This window comes from Pelodiscus sinensis, chromosome 13 (genome assembly GCF_052426305.1).
Source record: "Pelodiscus sinensis isolate ZL-2025 chromosome 13, ASM5242630v1, whole genome shotgun sequence".
Taxonomy (NCBI): Eukaryota; Metazoa; Chordata; order Testudines; family Trionychidae; genus Pelodiscus; species Pelodiscus sinensis.
In genome coordinates this window covers 47,241,506-47,269,159 of record NC_143064.1, presented here as the reverse complement: position 1 = coordinate 47,269,159, position 27,654 = coordinate 47,241,506, and the positions used below count along the sequence as shown (strand labels likewise).

The 27,654-nt window shown below is 51.0% G+C and overlaps 1 protein-coding gene across 5 annotated transcripts in view; it reads right to left on the bottom strand.

Annotated features, from left to right (window-relative positions):
- Positions 1-27,484, bottom strand: part of LOC106731628 (exocyst complex component 1-like) — a 60,066-nt gene extending 32,582 nt beyond the window's left edge. For 2 of the 5 annotated variants that reach the window (XM_075896647.2, XM_075896648.2), the window contains exons 1-6: positions 15,780-15,921; positions 12,596-12,669; positions 11,583-11,712; positions 9,907-10,037; positions 2,975-3,134; positions 946-1,139 (exon numbers count right to left, since the gene is read on the bottom strand). In XM_075896647.2, coding sequence (XP_075752762.2) covers positions 946-1,139; positions 2,975-3,134; positions 9,907-10,037; positions 11,583-11,706 — 609 coding nt within the window. In that variant the 5' untranslated portion in view covers positions 11,707-11,712; positions 12,596-12,669; positions 15,780-15,921. Of the gene's footprint in view, positions 1-945; positions 1,140-2,974; positions 3,135-9,906; positions 10,038-11,582; positions 11,713-12,595; positions 12,670-14,662; positions 15,922-24,217; positions 24,428-27,285 lie in introns of those variants that run through there. The other 3 variants (XM_089781672.1, XM_089781674.1, XM_089781673.1) reach the window with 3 other exon arrangements.
- Between the last annotated feature and the right edge of the window lie 170 nt (positions 27,485-27,654).

Sequence of the window (27,654 nt, the reverse complement as noted above, 5' to 3'; positions counted from 1 at the left end):
TCGGCCCCCATGGGGGCTCCGGATGCCCTGGCGTGTGTGGAGCGGGTCCCCCGTCCGTCTCGTGCCACCTGCCTGCAGCCACGCTCGCTCCTCCACGTCCCTCTCCTCCCTCATGATACTGGGAGCCCGACGGACAGCGAGGCCTTGCGTTCAGAGGTGGCCCTGCCGGCCGCCTGTTTGCCTCCCCTCTAGGTACTCCGCACACACCAACCGGGGGACCTGTATGCATGAGCGCGCGCTATGGGTCTGGGATTGGGAAATACCTGTGGGTTTTATGAGCCCTGCTTTGTGTTAACCTTTGATAACTTGCCTCAGTTCATTTGAGATCCACCTCAAATGGCAGAGGAAGGGGAGAAGGGTCTATGCAGCAACACTGTCTGCCCGCTGCTCCAAGGGTGCGTCTACACTGCAGGAAAGTGTTCTGAATCCAGCTTAGAGCGGCGGGAGCAACGAAAACGCCGCAGCTCAGCTTCCAGCTCGGGCTGGCAGCTTGCGTTCAAGCCTGCGTGTGAACTCAGGCTGCTGCCTCGTTCCAGGCTGCCTGGCCCTGCCTCCCCTGCGCCTTTTCACCTCTTCGCTAGCACAGGCTCGCTGATCTGCGTGACGAGCACCCTTGTGTGGGGCAGTGGAGACACCCTTCTGCACTGCTTGGAGGCCAGCGTCTCACGGAAGCTGTTCCCCCCACCCGCTGGAAGACAGCTGCCGGGCAGCGCAAAGCAGCGTTCAATGACCGGCAGTGACAACGTTCCCGCCGATGTCGGGGACAAGCGTTCGGCCACGGACTGCTCTGCAGCCTGGCAATTGGCTTCTAAGCTCCAATAAAAGAGCCCGAGGAGCGCTGGGCAAGCCCCGTTCGATCTCTAGTGACATCAAGGGAGTCGTGCCCTTGGCATGGGTGGAGATGGCCCAGGGCCTACGCAGATACCCAGGAGGAAGGCCCCTCACCTCATCCAGAACCTGGAGGTCTGTGCTCAGCTTCTCTGCAAAGGCCACGGCATTGCTGACTATTGGCTCGTACTCCTCCATCAGTCTCAGCATGTTGGCCGTTTCCTTCGGCGTCATCTCCTGGTAGGCGCTGTGCTCCGCCTGGTCCCCGGCCTCTGCGCTGGCACTGCCGATCTCGGGGAGGCTCTGCTTCCCTGCGGGCGCGGGGGAGACGCCCGGATGAGCACAGTGTTCTAGTTACTGCAGCGCACCGGCCTTTCCTGTCTGCAGCACCCGATGGCTTCCCCTCGCTCACAAGAGACATGGGCACAGCGGTCTTGGCCTGCTCCCCCGGGAACATGTATTTACGTGGGAAGAAAATCCCAGCAGGCCCCACAACCATCAGCCCCCCGGCTCAGGGCAGGGCTAGCAGGGCCGGGGCGAGGTGGCAGCTCAGGCTCATGGCACCGGCAGAGCGAGCCGAATCCAGAGTCTGGCTGTGTCCGAGGCGAGGGAAAGCCCCACATAGCGACGAGGCATCTACAGAGCCTGCGGGATCCCACAGATCCTCTTACCACCCACACATCCTCACAGACACTGACGGATGCAGCCAACAGTCGCCCTGCCGCATCTCAATGGACACACAGATGGGGAGCTTCCCCCCAATAGATAGGCGATAGCTTTATCAATATCTGTAAGCTGATATTGTTCCTGCACCTTGCCCGGCCCAGATAGAGCCGTTCGAGGCAAGATAAACTGTCCATTCTTCATCCCAGACCAGAACTTTCTCCATGGAGCGACGGGCCTGGGAATAAATTAGCCTGCTCTATAAATTCTCTCTTAAGCCTTTACTCCCTGGAAGAGCCATTCCTTCTCTGTGTCTGTGACTGCTCCTTAACCCTCCCTCCCCCCACTCCTGCACAGGGCCCTCTCCCTTGCTGTCACAGGGAATTCAGTTAGCTTTGTCCCAAACTAACAATGTGACACTCCAAGGGAGATTGTCCCAATTACCCCCCCTCCCCGCCCCCCGCCCACATACAATTGCAAGGCAGCCGTTTAGCAGGCAAAGTATCTCCAGTAGAGTTCTCATTTACCGGACCTTTAACTACTCCGCTCCCCTCATTAACCAGAAATCGGCCATGCCCACTTGCTGGCTGGCGTGCTCTCCGTGGGTGGCAAAAGGAGAGGTGTGTCTGGCAGCCGGGGCTGCTGGGCAAGGGGAGGAAAGGAGGAAGCCCTGTGCTCCCACATGCTGTCACCGGAGGCCCTGCTTAGCTTCCCTCTGGCTGGCCAGGACTAGTTTGTTTCTGTGGGTTGAATCTGTTAGTGCTCGGGAAGGGTAAGGTCTGTCAGACTGGGAACCCGGGACTGTGGAGCGGGCATATAGCAAAACAGCTCCATGCTGCTGTCCTGTAGCAGATGCAACTGACTTGCACCCCCCATCCAGGACTTGCTGCGCACCCAGGGCTCCGGAAGTCTCGCTGAAAGGGTCGGAGAGGCAGCAGCCTGATAGTCCCTGATTGGCTTCCCACCCTCCATAAAACCCTGGGCCTTCTTGGCCGCTGCCTCACTCCCCTGTAGCTGCAGCCCTTGAACGCTGGCTTGAGTCAGACCTTGCCTGAAATGTGAGTTGGATCCTTGGCATCAGCCCAGGCCTGGAACTTGACTACAAACTCCTCTGCTACTCTGAGCTTTAGGTTTGATGCTGCTCTGACCATTGAGCCTGACTGCCCTTTTCAGGATCCTGACACTTGCCCTGTTCTTTGTAAATCTCGTTTTTCATGAGAGCCTGCCTGCCTCAGCCTGTTTTGGGGTGAAGTCAGTGGGTAAGTCTCTCAAGAAACAGCAGCCTTTTGATAGTCAGGGAGAAAATGGTACCTCTTCTGCAGCACAGTTGAAGCAATCAATTAAAAAGTCAGTTCCCCCAGTTAGACTCTGGCCAGGCGGGTCACAAAACATGCCAGGATCCCACAAAGCGTCACAAGAATAAGGGACTGAGGATTACAAGGATCAAGGCAGGAAAAAGCCACTCGGCACAAACCATAATTACCTTCCAATGTGCAAGAGGGAACGCCGACAAATGCAATGCTGCTGGCGAGGTATCGGCGGTTCAGCTTCCACAAGCATCTGAGAAAGGCATTCTTCTCATCAGCACTGACAGCTGTCCACTTGTAAACCTTCTCAAACTGCAGCTCAAAATCCAGGCATTCCTAGACACCGGTAAGAAGAGCTGCAATTAATTACACTGCTGGCTAGGGCATTTACTGAATGCTGTGTGTGAGATCCATTCTGACACGTGCTGAATCTACTATAAATTTTAGAGAGTCTGCACATCTGTCTGTGTGTCCATCCATCTGTAGGTGAATCCGTTTCCTCAAGAACGCCTCCTAAACGGTAAGAGATAGGAAATTTGGTTCCTCTTATCATCACTTAAAGCAAGGTCAGGGTTTGATTGCGCCAGGACAAGGGGAGGTGCCTGGAATGTGATCGTTTCCCATCAACTGGAAAGGAAGGGGTGTGGTAGCAGGGACAGTTCTACTCACAAATGACCACAAGGGGGCAGCACAGCCCCCACCATCCCAGGCTGCTCCCAGTGAGCAGCCGCCCACTGTGCTGCAAGTGGCCCCTGCCGCTCCCGGCCGGCCCTGGGAAACAGCCAGTGGGTGAGCCATCCCATCCCTGCCGGCTGGGATCCGGGCAAAGCTGGGTCTTCTAGTATTATAAAAAAGAAAAGACATCCCATGCATTTAATGCAGCAGGCACCAGTGTCAGACTGATTACGAGGCTAATGGAGCATGGGCTGAGCAATTTGGGAGAGCGGTCGCTCTGAGATTAGGGTTTTTAATGCTGCCCCAAGGTCACATTGCACATGAAGAATCGGACGTGGGGTTAATGTGAACTGAGCTCACTGATACAGAGGTAACTCGATTTCACCAGTTCAATAGCAACAGCCCTGCTTGTGTCTGCTCTCACAATCCCAGCTGTGGAGGGGCCGGCTAGCAAGCCGATGGGCGACCTCTAAGGAGGAGGCAGATTCTGCTGTGGACCGTGGTGGTTCAACTTGCGGGTAGGGGACGCGGTGCCAAGGGGACTGCTGCCTGGGAATTACCATGGATGAGAAGCTGGATATGAGTTAACAATGAGCCCTTGTTGCCAAGAAAGCTAACGGCACATTGGGCTGCATTAGGAGGAGCATTGCCAGCAGATCTAGGGAAGTGATTATTCCCCTCCGTTCTGCTCTGGCGAGGTCACATCTGGAGTATTGCAGCCAATTCTGGGCCCTCCACTACAGAACGGATGTGGACACATTGGAAAAAGTCCAGCAGAGGGCAAGGACAATGAATAAGCGGCTGGGGCGGAGAGAACTGGGTTTATTCAGTCTCCAGAAGAGAAGAGTGAGGGGGGATTTGAGAGCAGCCTTCAGCTCCCTGAAGGGGGGTTCCAAAGAGGTGGAGAGAGGCTGTTCCCAGTGGGGGCAGCTGGCAGAATGAGGAGCAATGGTCTCAAGTTACAGTGGGGGAGGGCTAGGTTGGAGATTAGGAAAGTATTTCCCTAGGCGGGTGGGGAAGCGCTGGGCTGGGTTCCCTTGGGAGCGGGTGGATTCTCCCTCCCTGGCTGGGATGATGTAGTTGAGGTTGGTCCTACTTCGACAGGGGGTTGGATTAGATGAGCTCCTGAGGTCTTGTCCAGCCCTAATCTTTAATGATTCTCTGAAGCCAAGATCCTGACGGTTTCGGGGTGACAGCGTGACCTAGTGAACAGCTCTACAGACTAGCTCTTGAGGGAGCTGGGCTTTCTTCCCAGCTTGGGCAGGGGGTGACTCCGGTGCCTCAGTTTCCCTATGTGTGCCGTGGGGATAAGGCGAAGTGCTTTCAGAGCTACAGCTGAGAAGAGCTGGGCGGTGTTATAAACCAGAATTTTACCCTTCCTTTTCTATCTCCCTGCCTGCTTGTTACTCACCGCTAGTGTCAGGTCCAATATTCTATGGGCTCCAACAGAGCTGTAGTGTGGGATGAATTTGAGAGAAGTCCAATGATCTTGCTGGAGGAATCAGCCCTCTGGTATATTTCATGCTCCTTTATAGACTCAGACTAGCTCTTAGCATGTGTTCGTACAGCTTCTGGCTGGCAGTCACTAACGTAATTTCCCCTTGAGATACTCTCTGCCTCCCGGCCCTGGCTGTGACCGGAGCCCTCCTTGTGGTGCAGAGGAGAGAGGTCTGCTCTGTAGTGAACATAAAGGGGACGCTTCACTGAGGCGGTTGCACATGGACATTCCTCAGGGTCATTTCTAGCTCCCCGGCTAACACAGCCTTTGCTGCTACTCTCAGGGGTCCCTAAGTCCAGGCCTGCACTGCCCAGCTCCTTTATAGGAGCCTAGGCTGACGGCTTCTGAGGCGGCCTCAGGGAATACAGGGCCCCGAGCCTGGAATATTCCACTGCGCCCGGCCTCTTCCTCGGCCAGCTCATTAGCACTGCGTCGTCCCAGCTTCTGCAGAGGTTGGGGCCGCGTTTGTTGTTATTGATCCTAATAATAATAATAGGCTCAGACTTTATGATGATTTATTCAGTCTCATGACACTTTACCGGGTGATACATCATGCCCTGCACTGCTAGCAGCCTCCGGAACAGCTTGTAGCAGGGCCGTCTACAGGGAATTTATGGCCGGCCTGCTTTATAGCATGCCTTATAAGGCGCTATTAAAGCAGGGGGCTATCCAAGAATGGTCTCATAAATATTAATACAGTGTTTGCCAAGGGAGCTGTAACTTAAAGCGCAGCCGAATCTGCAGTGTCAGGGCTCTGACAGCGCCAGGAGAAGGCAGGTTCTTCATGAAACGTAAGTTCGGGGAGCAGGAGCAGGCTGTGAGGTGCGGGGGCTTGTTGGATGAAGCACAAGCTGTCCCAGTCCTTGGACTCTGACGGGTGTTTGACCCTCTGCTTTCATTGTGCAGCAGAGGGAGGTTTTCCCAGAGTGGCGCTAGTTAAAATGGTGGCTCCAGATTCATTCTCAGTGGGTTCCGCAAGTCGTGTGGGAGGTGGATGGTGGCCCCGTGAGGTTGTTCTGAAGCGGAGGGGACAGTCTGTCTTTCTCGGTCCTTTCTGGATGGTTGGCCCGTCGGCAGACCTGATAACAAACCCTCGACAGGGGTAGCTGAAGGCGTCGTATCCAGCCCGTATAAGCAGAGTGGCCACCCATGCTGATTTTCACAAGCCCGTCCCTGCCTCCTGCCACAAACTACCCTCACAGGACCTGTAAGTGTCCCGAATGGCCTTGTGATAAGACATCTACTAGTGTAACCACCAGTGCGCAGATGGGACGTTGGGACCTCTGGAGCTTAGTGTAGGAGCCTCTACAGCTGGAGCTATAAAGCCAGCAGGCTCTCAGTACAGGCTGGAGAGCTCCCTTGTTCTTATCTCTCGCTGTAAGTGGTCTAAGTGCCACTGCATGGGACAGTGACCCACACTAGGGCTGTGTCTACACTGCAGGATTCTTGCGTAAGAACGGCCATTCTTGTGCAAAAACTTGCGGAGCGTCCACACTGCAAGTCCGTTCTTGCGCAAGAAAGTTTACAGTAGGTCGTCAGAAGAGAGGGCTTTTTGTGCATGAATTATTCCTCTCCCCATGAGTAATAAACCCTCTCGTATAAGAGCTCTTGTGCAAGAAGGCAGTGTGGACGGGCAACAGGGCTTTCTTGCGCAAGAAACCTCTATGGCTAAAATGGCCATCAGAGCTTTCTTGCGCAAGAGAGCATCCACACTGCCATGGATGCTCTTGTGCAAACGCACATCTCTCGCAGACAGTGTGGACGCGCTCTTGCGCAAGAACTATGGTGCAAGAACTCTCGCACAAAAAGTTATTGCACAAGAAGCCTGCAGTGTAGACATAGCCTAGGTGTGTGGGTTCCACACGCATAGGTGGTGAAAGGGTTAGTATAGGCATGAGAGTCCGGGAGAGAGATAGAGCAGGCTCTGGGGATGGGCTTGGACAGTAGGGCAGGATCTGGACTCCCAGGAAGAGAGAGTTCTGGGGAAATATAAGGGAGATGAAAGACAAGGAGGACAGAAGTTGGGTTAAGTTTGTACTGTCGGCTTGGAACTTTGGGAGGAATTGCAGGGGAGGACTATGTGAGTTTTGGCCCTGGGAGAAAGCCCAATCCATGCAGCCTGTACAGAGACGGCCTGCAACAATTCTTTGGGTATGTCTAGACTGCACCCCTCTGCTGGCAGAGGGATGCAGATTAGGCTGGACAAAATTGCTAATGAAGTGGGGATTTAAATATCCCGTGCTTCGTTAGCATAAAAATGGCCGCCACTTTTGTCTGGCACGGAGCTTCATCGGAGAAAAGCGGCAGTCTAGACCCTGATCTATCACTAAAGAAAGCCTTTTCCGATAGCTCCTGTATACCTCGTTTTACAAGGCATAAGGGATCTATCGGAAAAGGCTTTCTTTAGCGATAGATCAGCGTCTGGACTGTCGCTTTTCTCTGACGAAGCTCCGTGCCGGAAAAAAGTGGCGGCCATTTTTATGCTAAGGAAGCATGGGATATTTAAATCCCCGCTTCATTAGCAATTTCACCCAGGCTAATCTGCATCCCTCTGCCGGCAGAAGGGTGCAGTCTAGACATACCCTTTGGTAGGAATTACTCCTGGAGTCAGTAGCAAGGAGCCTGATAATGCTGATCTTGGTTGCAGATTATGGGGTCCCTGGACTGGCCCCCAGTGTGGTAGGAGGGCCTAGGGCCGTGGTGTCCAACACACTAGCCACATGTTGAGTGTGGCTAGTTGTGGGAATTGCCGCGGGGGGGACTTTGTACAGCGATGGCCAGTCAGCGGGGTGGTTGGTGTTGCATCCATAAGGATGAAAGTTTGTCTCTAGACATACCCCAGCACACCAGTGCAGCCTTCCCATGAGTTTATTGCACCCTGCGTAATAAAGTCAGGTGGTTGGCCATAGTAGCATGGGTGCTCGGTTCATTGTCCTCCTCTGGGAATGCCTGCCGCTGCTGTGGAGCAAACTGTTCTACGTGTCATTTAATTATTTCTTTAAGAGGGCCACATTTTTCTGAGCTTAGGCATATTGTGCTACTGGCATGTAACTCTTAGGCCTTGGCTTTTTGTGGACTGTCCCTCTTAAATCTCCAAGCACAGGGCTCTCTGCCAAGAGAGGCGGCCATTTTGTGTCCAGGTCAGTGCAGACTGTTACAGAGGAGACACACTGTGCTCTCGAGTGGGGAGTGTCGTCAGACCTAGCTGGGCCTGGAAAGACTTCCACTGCTTGAACGAGTAGCCGGCTCAGGCCTGTCTTTGAAATGAAAGACCAGTCCGGTGGAAGGGAGATCTGTTGGCTGGCTGTGTTCGGAGAAACACCAACACAAAGTACCAGTTCAACTTGCAAATTGTGCTCACCCCCGCCAAGTTGAAGGAATTATTTTCTAAGCCAGTCCTAGTGAGCCTGCTGTGATTCACCCCCTTTCTGGTGCCTGCAGGCCTGCCTTTGTGGAGAGCAGAGAACTATTTCAATGGCTCCCTTTCATGTATTTCTGCTTGTACACACGTGGGCAGGTTGCCAAGGCCTCTGGCACAGTCCCATTAATAAAAAACTAATTATAACCAATTTACCATGCTGCCAACAGGCAGCAGCAATGAAATACCTCTATCCAAGAGCGCTCTGCCAACTGCCGTAATGTCAGCGTTAAAGCCCAAACTGACAGCAACCCAGCACCCCCTGCTCTCCACAAAACACCCTTGCAATAAATACCCTCTGATTCAGTGTGAAATACCCGATGCAGATGCCTGTAAATAACATATCAATGTAGAAAGCAGATGGGTTGTGCAATGAGTTCTGCAAATCCTGGTGATCTAACAAGCGGCGTGCTTTAGAGTGGAGGACTAAGTCCGTCTGAGGCTTGCTAGAAAAGACTCTCATTGGTTAGGAGGGTGCAGGACATGTAGGACTAGAAGGGTACGTCTAAACTACATGGCTCCGTCAACGGAGCCATGTAGATTTGGTTGTTTGGCAAAGGGAAATGAAGCCGTGATTTAAATAATTGCGGCTTCATTTAAATTTACATGGCTGCCGCGCTGAGCTGACAAACTGATCAGCTGTTTGTCGGCTCAGCGCGCTAGTCTGGACACTCCCCTGCCGACATGAAAGCCCTTTATCGACCTCCCTGGTAAACCTCATCCTACGAGGCATAATGGGGAGGTCGATAAAGGGCTTTCAGGTCGGCGCGGGAGCGCCCAGACTAGTGCGCTGAGCCAACAAACAGCTGATCAGCTGTTTGTCAGCTCAGCGCGGCAGCCATTTAAATTTAAATGAAGCCGCGATTATTTAAATCGCGGCTTCATTTCCCTTTGCTGATCAGCCTCATCTACATGGTTCCATCGATGGAGCCATGTCGTTTAGACGCACCCTAAGGGATGAGTTGTCCTGACAGAACCTGATCAAACGCCCATTTCAATCAGTGGATGCCGCTCTTGGTTTCGGTGCGAGCTGAACCAGGCTGTGGCAATGCAACAGTCATTCATTCCTCAGCCCGCTCTGGGCTCCGTTAAATCTGCCACGCTCCTCTCGGCCCGCACTGCGTCTTTGTGTCCAGGACGGAGGAGCATTTCTCTGCTCGCTGCGCCCTTAATTCCTACCCCCGTCCCAACCAAGGCACGGGAAAAGAAACATCCCAAGCCCTGCAGGAGGGTTGGTGCATTGCCCAGGAACGGGCAGGCCCAGGGCAAAGCCGCCCGAGGAAAGGAACCGGCTGGCCCTTTTCCTGCTGCGATTCTCTTCTCAAGATTTTATGGAGCTCAAGGTTTATTTCACCGTGCCTAGTTGTGGATTAAAAGCAGTGTGGGCCCGTCCCCTGCCCACACGTTCTTCTTGCTGAAAACTTGGGCTAAGGGTCTGCGACTTCCCATCCTCTGCCCATCCATTCTCTCTTCAGTCACCCCCCATAGCCCTGTTAGGGAGCAGGAGCGAACGGTACCTGATTGACATTCTTCCCATCTACCAGCTTCAGATCCTTTAACGGCCACCTGCTCGTCGTCTTGTATTGGTCACCTCGATCTGCCTTCTTTACCTTCTCTAGGAACAACTGCATTGGCCTACAAGCAGCCACTGGATGGGAGGAGGCAGAAACAAATGGGTGTTACGTCTGGCCTGAAACGCACATTCAACATACACAAGGACATCTATGACTGTCTGCTTTGTAGGGTTACAAACCCTGGGACAATGGAAGGCGCAATGGAAAGCCATTTTGGTATCCATCAGCGGGGACTTCAAGGCGTCAGCGCTCCTGACAGTCTCTGGGGATGGAATATCGGTGAGAAACCCGCTTATGCGAAGGCTGTATCTTGCTGACATTAAGTTTTCGAGTAGTTTTATTCCTTTTATTTGGTATCTCTTCAACCCATGACATTTAATAAACTCGTCTCTTTTACCACTTCAGTGCTGTGACTGAAGTAAGCGTTTGTCCAGCCCCAGTTAAATTATTAAGCTGCTATTGTCTCTTTGAAGGAGCAAGGAACTTAGCTTTGGTGAGTGGTCCACGAAAGGGCGTGGATGCTGCAGGGGGTGTCCCTGGAGAACTCAGGACCTGGGATTCACTGTCATTTGCTAGGCGAGGCTTGGCAGAGTCTTAAGAGCTGGGTAGCATGGCAGACAAGCTGGTGTGTCAAGGAGTTGTCACACAGCTTAGATGCAGCAAAATTCTCATTTGCTGAGGCCATGTCTTCACTATGCGGAAGATTGATGCTGTTGCGATTGCTCTTTCAGAGTTCAATTCAGCAGGTCTAGTTAAGACGTGTTTAATCAAACTCAGAGGGCACCCTTATTGGTGCTGGTACTCCTGCTCCTGAGAGGAGTGAGGGAAGTCAACAGAAGCGTTTGCTCCTATCAGCCTCCCACTGTGGGGATGGCAGGGAAACTCGAAACAAGATACATCAACTCCGGCTGCGTAATTAACGTAGCTGGAGTTGTGTATCTTGATTCAAACTTCCTCTTTAGTGTAGACCTTGCTCAAGACTGAGAGGGATAATGCAATAACTGCCAATTATGGCAACCTCAGTGGATTGTCATATTTGCAGATGGTCTTGGGGAAATCTGGGACTGGGAGGTTGTTGGGGTCACTCTGCGAAGAGTAACTGGGCAGTATGGCCTGCATGCTTGTATGTTGGCGGGCAAAGTCAGGGCTGCGAGACACAGTAGCCTAGCATTTAAGGCCTCCGGGGTTGCAAGACAGGCAGGGTGAGACAATCCCTGTCGGGTCTGGGTGGATCCTCCAAGAATAACAATGAGGCATTCATGGGGATAATAATTACTAAGGTAGGGAGCAGCCCTGCACCTTGGAAGCCTTTTATAGGAAGTTGGGGATCTTTATGTAGACGAAGCAAACCCCGGCCTCCTTTGTCTCCAGCCCTCAACAGGCTATGACATGAGATCCTGTGAGAAACACAAGTTCCCACCCGAAGGTCCAGCTACCTTTCGAGGTTTAGTATTAAAAGTATCATTTAAAAAAAAAAAAAAGACACGTTCCTTCTTCCAAGGCAGGAAATTACCCCCCAGCAATGAAATCTACAGTGCTGCCAAAACACCTCACCACATCCTCCCAGCAGTCTTTATCAAGCTACCGTTCCCCTCGCTAGGTGCTATCAGGCCACTCACCAGCTACACAGAGGATGCAGTTCTTCCTCCTCTTTCCCGTTTTCCAGACACGGACGATTTCCAGAAGTCTCTCATTATGGGGGTTGAACACATCCTTCTCCAGTAAGATCCAGGGGGAGGCCATGGCCAGCTGGGCAAGAGACAGCAAGAAACAATCATTGTGTTCTTTTCCCTGGCGCTTGTCATTCATCAGAACCTGAGTGACTGTCCCTGGGCCCTCGACTCCTAGGGTCTGGAAATAAGCAGAGAAGTGCCCTGTCTGTTGGATGCAGGTTGACAGATTTGCATTACTACACGGGCTCTGTGCTTCTGTGGCTTTGAGTCCTCACTGCCTTGCACCTTGTGTTCAAAGAGAGTGCAGAGTAGGGGCATGTTGGCAGACCTCCTGGACAACACAGACCCAGGTAACTTCCTGGCTGATTTTTTTGAGAGACACCCAGAGGAGAGGAACTTTAAAAAAGCACAAATAGTCTGGCAGCATCTTAGAGACTAACAAAACATGTTGATGGTATCACGAGCTTTTGTGGGCACAACCCGCTTCTTCAGATGAATGGAGTTATTAAAGATCTAGTTCCAAAATAAATAGGGGAGGAAAAATAAGGGAAATAGGGGGCAAAAGTCAATTAGCTACACTTATGGCAGAGCTGCAGTGGGGAAGCATTTCAGTGTAGACACGCACTCCAGCAACAGGAGGGGTTCTCACATCATTGAAGTTAATCCACCTCTCTGAGAGGCAGGAACTAGGTTGATGGAAGAATTCTGCCATTGATCTAGCACCGCCCCACAGCAGGGGTTAGGTTGGCATAGCTACAAGCCTCAGGTTTATCATGCACCTCTGTTTGCCCGAAGCTGGGAATGAGCACCAGGGAATGGATCATGGGGCGCTGGGGTACCTCGCAATAGCCCTTGTCGGAAGGCAGGATGCTGGGCTAGATGGTCCTTGGGTCTGACCCAGTGTAGCTGTTTGTATGTACGTTTTCAGCGTAGTGCAGGCGTTAGTATTTGATACTCACTCGGCCCGGGGGTAAAGAACTCCAAAAATGCAAAGTACTCAATATATTTCCAGGAGTAACAGTCACTAGCACACCTGTAGAAATGGGAGACAGTCATTACTCAGGAATTTCAGTCCCTAGGAATATCAAACTGCTTCCAGCGTGAGCTTGTCTCTCCCCAGGATTAAATAAATCAAAATCAATGGATTTATACCAGTTTAAAATTTGCATACCAGTGAGGACAGCCAGGCCCCAGTGTGTATATAGTCATATGGGATTAAAAGCACCCCTAGATGCCACCCTAAGCAACAGATAATGCATAAATTGCAGCAACGCACGCACAGTTTCAAAGGGGTGGGGGACTTCATGGGGATACACATTTTTTTTAGTCGCCCACCATGTGACTGAGCTTGCCAACCAGACCTATCAGTATGCGAGGGGAGGGGGACTCTAAAAAATGAAAGCGACCCAGGACAAAAACTGGGCTTTCGAGTTTGCTTCCAAAATGTGCAAAAGATAGGGGGGTTGGTTGGTGTCAATTAGAGCGGCGTGGCAAAAAAATCTTTTCCAGAACTGAATCAAAGCCCAAAAGGGGATTATTTTTTTAAAAAAAGAGTTTAATCAAAAAATGTTGCTCACTCCTGCACTGCCCCCCCCCCCCGACCGTGACCCTGACTAGCCTCCTCTGGGCTGACGGGGCCTGCAAGGCCCTTCGGGCTGGGGCATGACCCTCCAGGACTGGGCCCTGCAGGAATGAAAGCTTAATCTCTAATCAAGGGCGGCCAGACGAGGAAATACATGCAGCCCAACCTAGCCACCCTCCCTCCCCGGCCCCAGGCCTGGCTCTGCCGGCCCTGCTCCACCGCTCCCCCACGCCGGCTCCGCCAAACCCTCGGAAAGAGCGGCAGCCTCGGAGCAGGGGTGCTAAGTACCCCCCTCCCCCCGACACAGCTGTCTCCCCCCGGCATACCCGCCCCATTACTGCTATGGCTGCCTGCACCCAGCCCTCCCCCAAGCTCCTGCAGGCCCCTTGACACAAACTGGGCCGTGCTCCTAGCTCAGCCGCTCCTGCTTTGCTGGGCCAGTGGCGGCTTCTTCCCTCCCGGGCTGGTTGCTCTGCCCTGTGGCTCCCCGCACAGGCCCGCCTGTGGGTCCAGGGGATTGGCTGCCAGGGGCAGGAGGGCACAGAGTATCAGCGCCCCCCGCAGCGCCTCTCCTCCAGTTCCCGCCGCCCCCAGGTGAGTGGGTGGCTCTCCCTCGTCATGCGAGCCTGCCGGGGGCATCTCAGGTCTCCCAGAATCCTAGGGAACAGCCGGGGCACTAGCCGGGAGAGCGAAATGGGCTTGTCTCGTCTCCCTCTGGGCACTGTGTGGCTCCAGTCCACTGGAGGAAGGGTTCAGAAGGCCCCTCAGGGGATGTGTGTGGTTACAGTCTTCACTGCTGAAGTTGCGAGGGAGATTCCTCCCACACCTGAGCCATTCTTTTTAGGTGACAAATCTGAGGAACTGTCCTAGAGCGATTGTGTCAGCAGAGGAGGCTTTGGAACAAATTGATAAATTAAACAGTAACGAGTTCGCCAGAACAAAATGGCAGTCCCCAGTGTCCCCAGTAAGCTGTAGACACGTGGGGCCACTCAGGAGAGTCACATGCTGCCTAGCTGATTAGCAGAGTGCCCACAGCTAGGATTGTGTTTCTCCTGGTGGTGCACTTTCTTACATGCCTTGGTGCACACACAAAACATTATTCCGCACATGGATGGAAAAAAACACACATAGATGGAAAAGGTTAGAGGGAATATTGGCGATCACACAAGAAAAAACTCAAGTATGAAATTACAGAATTAACTGGGGTATGTAAGCTATTGCTTAAATCTGCTTCTCTACCAGATGACTGGACGATAACTGATGTGACATCAATTTTAAAAAAAGGCTCCAGAGGCAAACTAGGCAATTTACAGGCTGGTAGGTCCTAACTTCAGCCCCAGGCAAAGTGGGAGAAGCTATAGTAAAGCAAAGAATGATCAGATACACAGATGAATGCATTAGGTTGAGAAACAGTAAACGTGACTTTGGTAAAGGAAAATCATACCTTGCCAATCTATTAGAATTCTTTGAGGGCGTCAACAAGGATGTGGGAAAAATTGAAATTCTCCCATGGAAAATGTCACTTATGGTGCAACTGCATTTTTGATTGAAAATATATTTTGTTAGCAAGTTCCCCAATAGCTGTACACTCAAACCTCACGTTCCTGGGTCTGTGTTTCTAACGGAAGGAGTATTTAGCAAGAAAAGAGAGAGAATACCAGTTAGAGACTGTAACATGGTGTTGGCAACAGTGGCTTGTGACTTTGCAAACACAGCCATATCCATTTCAAGTGAGGAGAAGAAACTGTAAAAAAAACCCAGGAAGCAAAGCTCATGTTGATGCAAATGTGCTAGTCAGTAAGAACAAGAAAGGAAAACGTTTACATATTTGGAAGGACCAGCATTGATGTAAAAAAAAAAGTCGTTTTGAAAGTTTCCCATGTCACAGCAGCGATTTCTTAATCTAAACCTGGGATTGTGCAGCTAACTCAAACAAACCCTTAATGTACATCTTTCTTAGACAGTGATTAACCTTTCAGCTCAACTGCTTATTTACACAGACAGAAATCACTTCCACGAATATTTAAACTTTTTTTTTCTTTGGAGCTGGAGCAAGAAAGAGATTTATCTTTGCAATCGTTCAGCCGCGCTGTGGCATCTCTTTCAATGCAGTCCTCTAGCTAGGTTATCTTTGCTTTCCTTTTCCCAACGGCTTTTCAGTCCTTTGCATTTCAGGCCTCGCTAATGTTATTCACCTACAAAGAGACACCTGATGGCAGCCTTGAGACAAGACTGTATACACCTGCTATTTTGAAACCGTTAGTACATCTATAATAGGACCTACGCAAGCCCTTCAGGGAAATGTTTGAAAGTCAAGTTAGAGGAACCCCCATCTCCTGTTTAACTTACAACAGCAAGCACAGGATCCTCTCAGAATGCAATCAAAAAGCTATCTCTAGCGGAACTATTTTAACCCCTTGTTTTCTAGCGAGAATCTAATATTTAAGGATCTCATTGAAACCCCACAGGGATTTGCCCAGAAATCCAGAGCACCAATCCCAAACGGCTACAGTCAGGAAACAAGAAGAATGTTAGTAAGAAGAAGATCATTGAGACGTTACCCGCTGTATCTTTTCGAGGACAAATTGTGGGATTTCGGTCGCAAGACGCTTTAGAACAGGAAAAGGTACGTCGGTGGAATGAAAGCGTTAAGAGCAAAACAGGAAGTCTGAAGAACCTGAGTGAGGGTGCTGAAAGCAGACGACTTGAGGCCGGGGCAGGAAATAGCTCATGCGAACATCCTGAGCAGAGCACAGCCCAACACAGGTGCAGCTTAGGATAGCAAAGTGTCAACACAGGCAGAGATAAAATCGGTTGAGGCAAAGCGGTGTGAAAGTGGCTTGTCTTTCCTTTGTTGGAAGAGGTCCCAGGTTCGAGTCCACCTGCGGACAGCTGGGATCTGTCGGCCTTATGCAAGGACATGACAGGTGGACCTTCCATTCTTGTAATATTTTCTCTCTAAATCAGGGTTGCTTATTTTTGCTCTCCCTGTCTGCCTGCTTACAACCCCATTAATAGGAATAAGTGTTACATCCAGTTACTTAAAGGGGAGAACAGGCCTCCCTCATATAAACACAGATGGGATACCTCAGCGCACAGTCAATCTGTGGAACTCCTGGCCAGAGGATGTGGTGAAGGCTAGGACTTTAACCGGGTTCAAAAACGAGTTAGATTCATGGAGGTTAGGTCCGTCAATGGCTATTAGCCAGCATGGGTAGGAATGATGTCCCTAGCCTCTGTTTGTCTGGAAATGGGTGACAGGAGAGGGATTGCATGAGGATTACCTGTTGCGTTCCCTCCCTCTGGGGCATCTGGCATTGGCCACTGTTGGCAGACAGGATAGTGGGCTGGATGGACCATTGGTCTGACCCAGGCTGGCTGCTCTTATGTTCTTATGTTATGTTCTCACTCGGGGGCCATTCAGAACACAAGCGCTGAAGTGATGCTGTTTGAAGGCCCAAAACATGCCTGGCATTAAAAGGAAAATGCCTGTGGTCGGGAAAGTGAGAACGAAGCAGCCAGCACAGAGAACATGGTTACTTCAGGATTTCTCTGTAAGAGCTAAAAGCCGGTTTCTCTTCGGCACTGAGCAGTCAAATGTGAGCCCACAGCCAGATCTGTTGTAGATTCTGTAGAGTCAAAGCTTTTATTTTATTCAGGAGTAAGATTTGAGCCCTTCTTGTTGTGAGGAAAACCAACCGAGTACTGCTAACGCACATTTCCCCAGGTGAGTTGGCTGGTAGAAGGAAACAGCTGTAAGAGATACAAACCAGCCCTATGTACCAAACCAACCCCATGTACCCTCAGATGGTAGGGGTCGGTAGCATTCATGTCCTTGGCATATGATACGGCTTTACTCCAGCATTTTAATGTTCCACAGAGTTATTATGAATCCGATGCAGCTGGGTTAATTGCAAATGACCACATGGATCGCTACCAGTCCATGGCTGGCAACGTGGTCCCCTCTTGGTCTCAGTCTGATCTTCAGAGCGTGAGGGCAGGCTCGTTGTCTCTAAGGTGGACCAAAAAGCGCTAGCTGGTGGTGATGGATGGGGATTTCAGTTCTCAATAATGCATCCCTATTACTGCTAAAACCAAACCATTTTGTGCCTGGTAGTCTCTGCTGACAATGTGTATGAAATGCCACCAGCCCCTGCTGTCTTGTTTAAGCAATGTGCATGTTTCAGAGCCATCTACGAGGATCAGGAGCACACAAGTGAGAGAAAATCTGTACTTCTGAATATCAGTTCTCCTTGTTTTGGCGGCAGACCCTGTGCAGGTCCTCCATTGCTGAGGCTGCTAAGCCGGTTCGCCTTAGGATGTCTGGACGCCGATGCCCATGTGATGACAAATTCCTGCCTAGCGAGATGAAATCATCCACTACTTCCAGCAGCACAGGTGCCTTGTATCAACACCTTATGCAGCAAAGCTCTGGTTTTGCCCCAAGTAGGAGCTTCCACATGCAGGAAGCTCTCTAGTGCGCCTTAAAGGTGGTTTGTGTCTTGACTGAAGAGGACGGCAACATCCAGGTAATCCAGGTTGGTAGATGAGGTTGATCGAACAGTTCTACCGGTATTTGCAGAGGTATGTTCAAGGAGCCAATCCACTGAGTGGCAAAACAGGGAAGGGGTCAGGACACATCCCTACTTCACCCTGTGTCCTAGGGCCCCGTCACATCTGTACACCTGAGTCATTAGGTAGATCTTTGGATGAACTCAGGCGAATGTTGGGACTGCCAGTGTCTTGTAGGACTTCCTCAGCCTGGCTCCAGCAAGAGAGCCGAAGGCTGCCGTTAGGTCTACATATGCTGCTGTCACAGGATGCCTGAATCTGCAGATCTCAGATCAGAGACGAAGAGCAAGCAGAGCGTCCGTTCTAGAATGCCCAGCAGTGCAAAACGGTTGCTCTGGGCGACAGTGCTTCCCTAGAAAAGGCTGACGCTGGGCAAACAGGACACGTGTAAAAACATTTCCAGGACCAGGAAGCCGAGTCATTGGCCTTCAGCAGCTGCCCCTTCTAAAGCAGGATGACGGTCTGTTTCTTCCACTCCGCTCAGCCCTTCCTAGCTATCTAAGGCCTGGCAAAAAGGGCTCTACTGGGGCACTTATGAGTTCTATGATTCACCTGAGAAGTTCAGTTTCTGTATGTCAGAGCGCACCTCTGCCAGCACGGAGACGTCTACATAGGTTTGGGGGTCCGGGACTGTACCTACAACCCCTAACGTGTCCCGATCCGGGCGTGGAGTCACTTCAGGACGGTTCAGTGCAGTCTCCACATTTTCTTTCCATCAGCCTTGTTTATCACCATAAGCCTCATGCAAAGTCCAGTTTTGCATCAAAGGGACTGACTGGCTTTGAAGGCAGGTTGCAACTGATTAGGTGTTATTCCATCTTCCGCCTCTTTTGCCAAGGTCTCAAAATAAGCATCACGATCCACTTTTTTGCTCTTGCACGAAATGTAAATGTTTACAGTCAGTGTCCCAATGGTACTGTCTGGTCTCGGATTTCTTCTGCGGAAAGTGAAATGTTTCATCAGAGAACACCGTGCAGCGCTTGTGGCGTTTTTTCACGTTCGGGACGACATCCATAGCATCTTAGACATCTGTGCTTATGGCTGTCCCTGCTGATTCGACGTTGAATTTTCTTATGCGCTGTGACAGAGCTCGGGTTAGCAACGAGCACACAGATGCAGTGTTAGCAACGAGCTTGGATGCGGGGTGCATTACATGTCACAACAGGCGCGCACATGTGTTGAAATCGGAGGGGGGGGCATAATGGCCATTTTAGCAATGAGGAGATGACAGTCAGTATTTATTGGGTCACCTGACCTCTGTACAATGTGACACAATGTGATGTGACCTTCCCATACTCTGATTCCAGACTAGTATATGGTTCAGTTCCTTCCTTATCCAGCTGTCTTAGAAGTTCCAGGGTTCCCAATGGATATCTCAGTACCACTGATAGTGATGTTACGAGACATGCAAAAGGAGAGAAACCTTGCAGCACTGTCCTTTATTGTTCCAGAGCAGAATGGCCCAAGAATTGCCTCTATAGAGATGCAGCAGCCTGGCATTTAGTAGTCAATCAGAGGCTGTGTCCAGACTCAGGGGTTTTTTCGAAAAAAGTAGCCTTTTTTCGAAAAAAATTCCCCTGCGTCCAGACTCAAGCCGCGTTCTTTCGAAATTAATTCGAAAGAACGCGGCTTTTCTTTCGATGGCGGTAAACCTCATTTCACGAGGAAGAACGCCTTCTTTCGAAAGTTCCTCTTTCGAAAGAAGGCGTTCTTCAATGTAAATAGGGCTTCTTCAAAAGAGAGCATCCAGACTCACTGGATGCTTTCTTTCGAAAAAGCAAGCCGCTTTTTCGAAATTTCTCCGTGCAGTCTAGACGCTCTCTTTCGAAAGAAGCCTGCAGTCTAGACATAGCCAGAAATAGGATGCCATATTGCCAGCTGTTTATTAAAGGGTAGATAGGGGACAAGTGCTACCTCACTTACATGGCTGGTTCCTCCGGCGTTCAGTAGAATCGTGTCTTCGGAGAATCTTCACCATTTTTCACAAGTCTCACCTCAATTATCCCAGCAATATTGTATCGTTTCGGACTAACAGACCTGGTACCCAACCTCATTTTGGGTTTGCTCACTCCTGATGGCAAAGCTGATGGATTTTCTCAAAGCCATGGTGGGAGCCACAGGCATGATGGGCCCACTCAGGCCTGACATGTGGACCACTTTTTATCAGATGCCCCTTGAGTCAGTCTGTCTCCTTGGCCAAATGGCCAAATAAACAAAGAGAAAAATAGACACGGTCTTAAGTGCACCCTGAATTCTGAGGATTATTTATTAAGTTAGGTCCATCTGGATGCTGTATGAAATAGCCGCTTTGCCAACTCAACAAACGAAAAGTCTCAAAAGCAGCTCCTGGTTTTGGGTACCCATCTCAAGCCAAGGAATCTGTAGTGCTGTCCACCCCCTTCCTGAAAGGGATCATGCAGAGATCTTTCTGCAAGTCCCAGCCGAGAACTGAAACTGTCTAGTGCTTTTCTGCAGTCACCCATTGTCACTGCCTCGCAGCAAATCTTATTGTAGGCACCTGCCGACTCTCCACCACTCCGGTATCTCAGCACATCAATCACGATGAATTTATTCTTACATCACCTCTCTGAGGTGGAACAACTTACAGGCGGGGAACTCGGGCAAAGCAGAAGTGACTTGCCTGAAGTCATGCAGGGCGTCTCCTGCACAGGATGGAATTGAAGCTTGGTCTCCTAATTTCCAGGCTGTCATCCTAACCATTGGGGCATCTTGCCTCTCTTCAGAAGAATCATTCCTCTCCTCTTCCCCTCAGAAGAACATCAGAGCAGCCAGACTGGGTCAGACCAAAGGCCCATCCAGCTCAGTATCCTGTCTGCTGATAGTGGCCAATACCAGGTGCCCCAGAGGGAGGCATGTGATAATCCTCACGTGATCCCTCCCCTGTCACCCACCTCCAGAGAAACAGAGGCTAGGGACACCATTCCCACTCACCCTGGGAAATAGCCATTGAAGGACCTAACCTCCATGAATGTATCTAGCTCTTTTTTGAACCCTATTAAAGTCGTACACTTCACCACATCCTCTGGCAAGGAGTTCCACAGGTTGACCCTCTTACTAACCATTTTCAGGAAGATGCAATAGGAGAGGACCCGAGTTATTCTGGTGGCCTCAGCTTGGACTTGCCAGATGGGATTCTCCAGTCTGTTAGCCCCAAGCCAGACTGGTGGGGGGCAGGGACTGTCTCTTATTATGTGCACACACTGCACCTAGCACATTAAAAAGGCTGGATTTCAGCTGCTGCCTTTAGATGCTACTGACATTCAAATAAAAATAGTCACTCAGATCATCAAAGACATTTAGATACTTAACTCCAGTGATCAGCCTACATACCTTTAATTCAGGGTTGGGCAAAATGTGGCCCGGGGGCCGGATCCGGCCCACGTAACACTTGGATCCAGCCCGTGGAGTGCATCTGGCTGCTTTCTATTGATATCCTGCTGCCCATGCCAACACATTTCCAGGCAGTGGCTTAGGCAATGGCTCAGGCAGCAGGATCCTATTGACATGGCTCATGGCTCCCGGACACGGCGCTGACCTGGCAGAGGCTGGAGCCATGAGCCCTTTAACAGCCGTAGCAACCCTGGGTGGCTCCCAGGTGATGAGGGGGCTGCAGAGCCGGGAGCCGCAAGCCCTTTGTTGTGTTTTTAACTCAAAGCTCCAGCCCCAGACAACTTCGGGGGAAGGCTAGTCCCAGCCCCGCCCCTTCTGCACCAAGCCCCGCCCTTCTGGGCATGGAGACGGCTGGTGACCACGTACTGAAATTTATTAAATGCCCCCCATGAAAATTATTGCCCACCCCTGCTTTAAGGAGTTGGACCACGAGCCCCGTTGTGTGCCGCTTGGCCACTGCCCTCTGCCCCAGAGATGGCGGATGGTTCGTTGAGTGAGTACTGTTCACAGACAGACACCTCTGCTATGATGGGCATGCACAGAGGTGGCTGTTTTCACCTCCCCTGCTCTCTCGTTACATTTTTGCTGGGCGGATGATTCCCTTCCATGCCCTAGATAACTCATTTCACATCGTCTTCCCCGCTCCTGCCTCTCGCCTGCTCATTCATTTTTTATCACGACTCCTTTTCGCTCCGCTAATCTGCTCTGAATCTCTCTGGGAAGTCAGGGAGGCTGTTTGTCTTTCGCCCTCTCAGACAAGGACACACACCTACTCCCCGTGCAGAGACGAGCAAGTGGAACAAGCTACTGAATACCCTTGCACCCGGCCAGCGTGCCAGGCTTGGGACAAGCTGCATCTAAGGATCTATGAATCTCCGTTCTCTAGGGAAACTGAGTAAAGGAAATAGAAGGCCTGGCCCATTCTCAGCAGCAGTGAGTGAGCCATTGTGCCGAACGCTCTTGGCTAGCATCTTGACTGAAGGCCATTGGTGCTGCTATATGGACACGGAAATCAAAAGAAAGACTCATGTTGACTTCAGTGGACAATTCTTACCGCGGGTTCATAGACTCATGGACTTTAAGGTCAGAAGGGACCATTTTAATCATCTAGTCTGACCCCCTGCACAGTGCAGGCCACAGAATCTCACCCACCCACTGCTAGAATAATCCTCTCACCTATATCTCAGATATTGAAGTCCTTGAAATGATGGTTCAAAGACCCCATGACGCAGAGAATCCTCCCGCTAGTGACCCGTGCCCCATGCTACAGAGGAAGGCGAAAAACCTCCAGGGCCTCTGCCAATCTACCCTGGAGGAAAATTCCTTCCTGACCCCAAATATGCTGGCATGCAGGGGCAGATGACCGTTTTGCGGGGCCCCGGGCAGCGTAATTCCGCGGGACCCCCCTTTGCCACGGTGCATGCGCGGGGCTTTCTGAAGCACGGGGCCCGGGGTGGCCGCCCCGTTCGCCCTGCCGTATATCCGCCCATGCTGGCATGTTTCTGAACTTAGCACCTGGTGCAAAGCCCATTGAATAAGAGTCTTTCCGTTCACTTTTGAGGGCTTTGGAGCAGGAGTTAACATCATAAATATACCCAGACCCAGGGCTGGGCAAGATGCAGCCCAGGAGCCGGATGTGGCCTGGGGGCCAGATGCAGGGCTGGCCCTACCATGAGGTGAACTGAGGCGGCCGCCTCAGGTGCCAGACTGGGGGATGGAGGCACCACTAGGACCCAGAGTGTAGAAAATTGTGTCTCTGCTGGTGCAGATGTAGGTAGAAGAGCAGGACCATGAGAGGAGTGGAACAGGAAGGAGAGAGAATCGAGACCTTCCAAAGTTTTGGCCCAAGCGAGGGGCAGGGTGGTGTCATTCGAGCTCCCTGCCTCAGGTGCCAAAATGCTGTGGGCCGACTCTGGTCGGACGTGACCAAGGGGCCGGATCCAAACACTTGGATCCAGTCCACGGACTGCAACTGGCTGCTTTCTATTGCTATCCTGCTGCCTGTGCCACCGAATTTCTAGGCAGTGGCTCAGGCAGCAGAATCCCATTTAAATGGCTCATGAATTGGCGCCGCAAGCCTCTTAACTAGCCGTAGCAACCCTGGGTGGCTGTCAGGCAATGTGGTAGCAGTGGGGCTGGGTTTTACTCCAAAACCTCTGGACCCCACACAACTCTGGGGGGAGGCTAGTCCCTAGCCATGCCCCTTCTGCCCTAGGCCCCACCCCTTCTGGGGAAGGGGTGGAGCCAGCCCATGGCCGGTAACAAAATTCATAAGAGGCCTCCCTGCGAAAATTATTGCCCATGCCAGTAGTTGTCATCCATACGCTGTAGGGAACACTAAGGAAGTGTGGGACGACAACCTACCGGACTGGCAAGTCAGGCTATGAGCTATCTTCGCTTCACGTCCTATTGCCTGTCGGAATGGGAATCTGGCATGAAGATTTCTCTCTCTGCTGCCTCTGCTGGAGAGGGAGATGGGGCAGCCTTGTGGGTAGCCAAGCTCTGCAGGCCCCCCAAAATGGCACTCCCCCAAGCAGCCACCTGTTCTCTCTGTAACTGAGGATGACCCTTCCGTTGCCCTGTGACCCTCTGCCGGGGTACCATGCCATTGGCGCCATGCTGCAGGAGAAGAGGTTAAATCACGGAGAGCTGTTCAGATGACTTTAGGGCAGTCTGTACTTAGCTGGAAAGGTGGAATAGCAGTCGAGATAGCAGTGATTTATGAGACAAAGGATGGCTTTGGGCTGCTGTCTATTGCATAAAGTCTCTGTCAGTTATTTCTTTTATAGGCGTTTCAGTGGCGCTCAAGAACAAAAGGGCACTCGAAACAGAGGCCAAATACTTAGAAAGGCAGAAAACAAACTTAGTTTGAGGCACTATCCAATTATCCCGTGGAACTCCTTGCCTTAGGATATTATTGGGACAAAGGGCTACGTGATTTTCAAAAGCAAGTATAGGAATGTATAAGACTAATACAGTTGTAAAGGAAGTATGTCCCAATCCTACAAAGACTTACGCATGTGTTTACCTCCAAGCACTGTGTCTTGTCATATTGATGTCAGTGGAACGATTGACCGTGTCCGAAGTTAGGCACATGAATCATTCTGAGCAGCATCAGGGCCTTTGACCAGCTGGGGCTGGCTTTTAACTCACAGGACCCATTCTGCAGAACCTCTTCTGGGTCAAGAATTAGCCATTGGTGCAAAAGGGAGGCGCAGCTGGCTCTCTATAAAAAACAACAAAGAGTCTTGCAGCACCTTGGAGACTATAACAAAACATGTAGGCTAAAACAGCCCATGCGGGTTGTGCCCACCAAAGCTCATGATACCATCTATATGTCTTGTTAGTGTCTAAGGGCATGTCTGCACTGCAGCGTTATTTCAAAGTAACTCACGGCATTTGGAAATAGCAAGGTGAGCACCCACACAGCATGCCCGTTATTTCGAGATGATTTCAAGATGACAGGTTTCTTATTCTGGAATAATAAACCCTCAGTCCATGAGGAGTAACGCCTACTTCGAAATAGTGGTAGTGTGGACGTTCCACTGCTGCTATTTTGAAATAGCCCCTCCCCAGGGCCATTCAAACCAATGACTCCCCAGTGCCTACTGGGGCTCTAAGTCGAGGTAGCATGTCTGCATTAGGGGAGCCTGCCTCGGACTCATTTCCCTGTAGTCTGGACGTGCTATTTCGAAAGAGTTCTTTTGGGAGTTGTTATTCTGAAATAGCTTATTCTGAAATAAGCACCTAGTGTAGACATCCCTTGAGGTGCTGCAGGACTATTCCTTGTTTATTTCCGTGACAGACGAACACAGCTACCCCTCTAAAATTTTTGGCCCTTTATAGTTACTCTGCTTGAGAGACTAAGCACAACTAGTACCAAGCCCTCTGCTTCCACTAGAGGGCGCTGGACGACTTTCTGTGGCAATCCCCGAAGGCTCCATCTGCAAGATCTTTAACCACCCTTGGTTCCAATCCTTCTACATTGCAAACTCCCCCGTCCTCCTTCCGCTCCTGATGTATCTCCCTCGCAGGGAGTGCCGCTGCGCCTTTGCCCTGCAATGCTGCTGACAGCAGAACAAATCTCACCCTCCTAGTTTACAGCTCCACAAAAGCTTTCTGAAGACAGGGTGAAAAATAGAGCAGGTTATGGGGCACTGGGGACTGGGTTCACAGCCACCATGGGCTGCACTTTTCTTCTGGCTCACCAGGTCTGCTGAAGCAAAACCGTGGCCTGCAGCCATGTGCACCACGACGTTTAATCCCTCCTTGCGGACACCAGGTGACGGCTGTAGAAAATGGTGCAGGGTCCACATCGAGTGGATGGGGTTATTTTGGGGGTCTACAGGCTGCTAGGTAACATTTTCCTACATTCTCAACATCTGCCCACCTGTATCAACACCCAACGTGTGAGCAGCACAGGCGGTTTTAGCAGCCGATGAGACATTTTCGCAGGGCTCGGTGGAGTCTGACACACAATCAAGGCAGGTGGGTGGAAAGATCCAAGTCAGTTTCAACTCCATTAGAAACACTAGGACGGATTCTACCGGGGTCACTTGCACTCACTCGTCCCTTGCCCTCTGAGCAGTGGGTCATGGTTCCAGAGCAGGGCATGTCTTGGTGCTAGAAAGCCTGGCAGAATACGGCCCAGAGCAAGGAGCAGGTGGGAACTGATGTTTGATGAAAGCAGAGATGACAGCTAAACGTCAGGTGCAGGTTCCTCAAAGACCTCCAGGCTAGCAGTGACCAGTAGGTGTTACAGTCCGAGGGTCCTTGTAAGCCGTGTCCCTCGCGGGAATGGAAACTGTTCACATTGCATCAGCTCATACCCTGTCCACGCTACCTGGTTGCTTCCCTCAGACAGGCCTAGAGAGTAGCTACCCTTCTCCCCTCCAGGATGGTTATGGATTGTTTTGGGGCGGAGCTGGGCAGAAAAGGCTTCTCCTGCCCCAGGAACATTTTTGAGGTGTGAATTTTTTCCTCTTTTGGATCAGGATGAAACCAGGTGCTCCCCGGAGCTGTGGGTTCAAGTGGTTGAAGATTTAGAGCAGGGTCGCAAACGTGTATCTCCGACACCCCAGAGGACTGCCCCAGGCACTGGAGTGAAGCATTGCCTCTCTGTCTGACCAGAAATTACCCTCTGGGCCCAGGAGACCTGCAGAGTGGAAATCTCGTCCAAACGGAGACATTTCCAGGCACATTTTCAGTTTTGACGGATCAGCATTTTGTTTTCATCATTTTCTGATGACAAACCGTTACATGAAAACCTTCCCCCCTCACTGTTGCACAGCACAGCACAGCACAGCACAGCACAGCACAGCACAGCACAATGTTATACTGCAGGGGGTGACTGCCTCACTTTAGTGAAAACCATCCCACTAAAACACCTATGGTGGTCGAGTGACTCCCAAATTCTTTAGCCCTATGATCTTCACTCTGATCTTTACCTTTCCAGGGCTGCCATTCAAAGGCTCTCCACTGGTGGCCAAAGCTAGCATGCTGAATAGGGCACTCTCAATGCTGCCTTTATGTCCAGTGGATGCACTTGTTGTGCAGTTCGCAGCTGGTGACAATTACCATTTTCCTTGTCTGACTATGGCAGTGTGTTCTTGGACAGGGATTTGTCACTGAGATAACAGTGAAACTTGGCCTCCCAAGCTCTGGCCATCGCTACATTGTTCCTCATGAAAAACGCTGTGACCAATTCTGCTGGCTGTTCCTCTTGGTCTCCAATGGGAAATCCATGTACGTAGCCGAGAACAGAATTTAGATCAATGTGTCTCATTGACCATGCGAGGAGTTTTCTGATCTTCCGCTGTTTCAGCCAGATGTTGTGGCTTGGTTTGACTGAATTGCATGTGCCAAATAATAATAGTGCCTTATTCAGGATGATGTCATCAAGGGCTTGAATTTAGGGTCACCACGTCGGAAGTACAAAAACCCCCATGACATCTGGAACCATCCTGAGCCCAAAAAACTGGACAGCTAGCCGTATACACTGGGCAGATTTCAAAGACAGCTATCTCCCAAAAGGGAGGGTCCTGGGAAAACCTGGACAGGCTACTCTTGAAACCAGGTGCTTACCTGGGCTTGGGGGCTCTGGGTTCAAGTGGTTGACTCCAATGCATGGGCTGCGATGGAACAGTTCTCCTGATGATTCCTTTTCACAGTGATTCCATCATGTTCACGTTGCCTCTTAGAAATGGTGTTATTTACTATATGTGATAGCTCCCAGGTGCCTGAGTTACGGACCAGTCCCCTTTTGCGCTAGGTGCTGTACAAACACAAAACAAAGCTGCTTCAGAGATCCTGCAATGTAAGCAGCATTTGCTGCACTACAGCATGGCAGCAATATTAAGAGGAAAAAATGACTTCAAACTGGTGCAACAGAAAAACGAGCTTTATCGCTCACTATTTACATGAAATAGTTAATATTTCAGCCATAACTTTTTC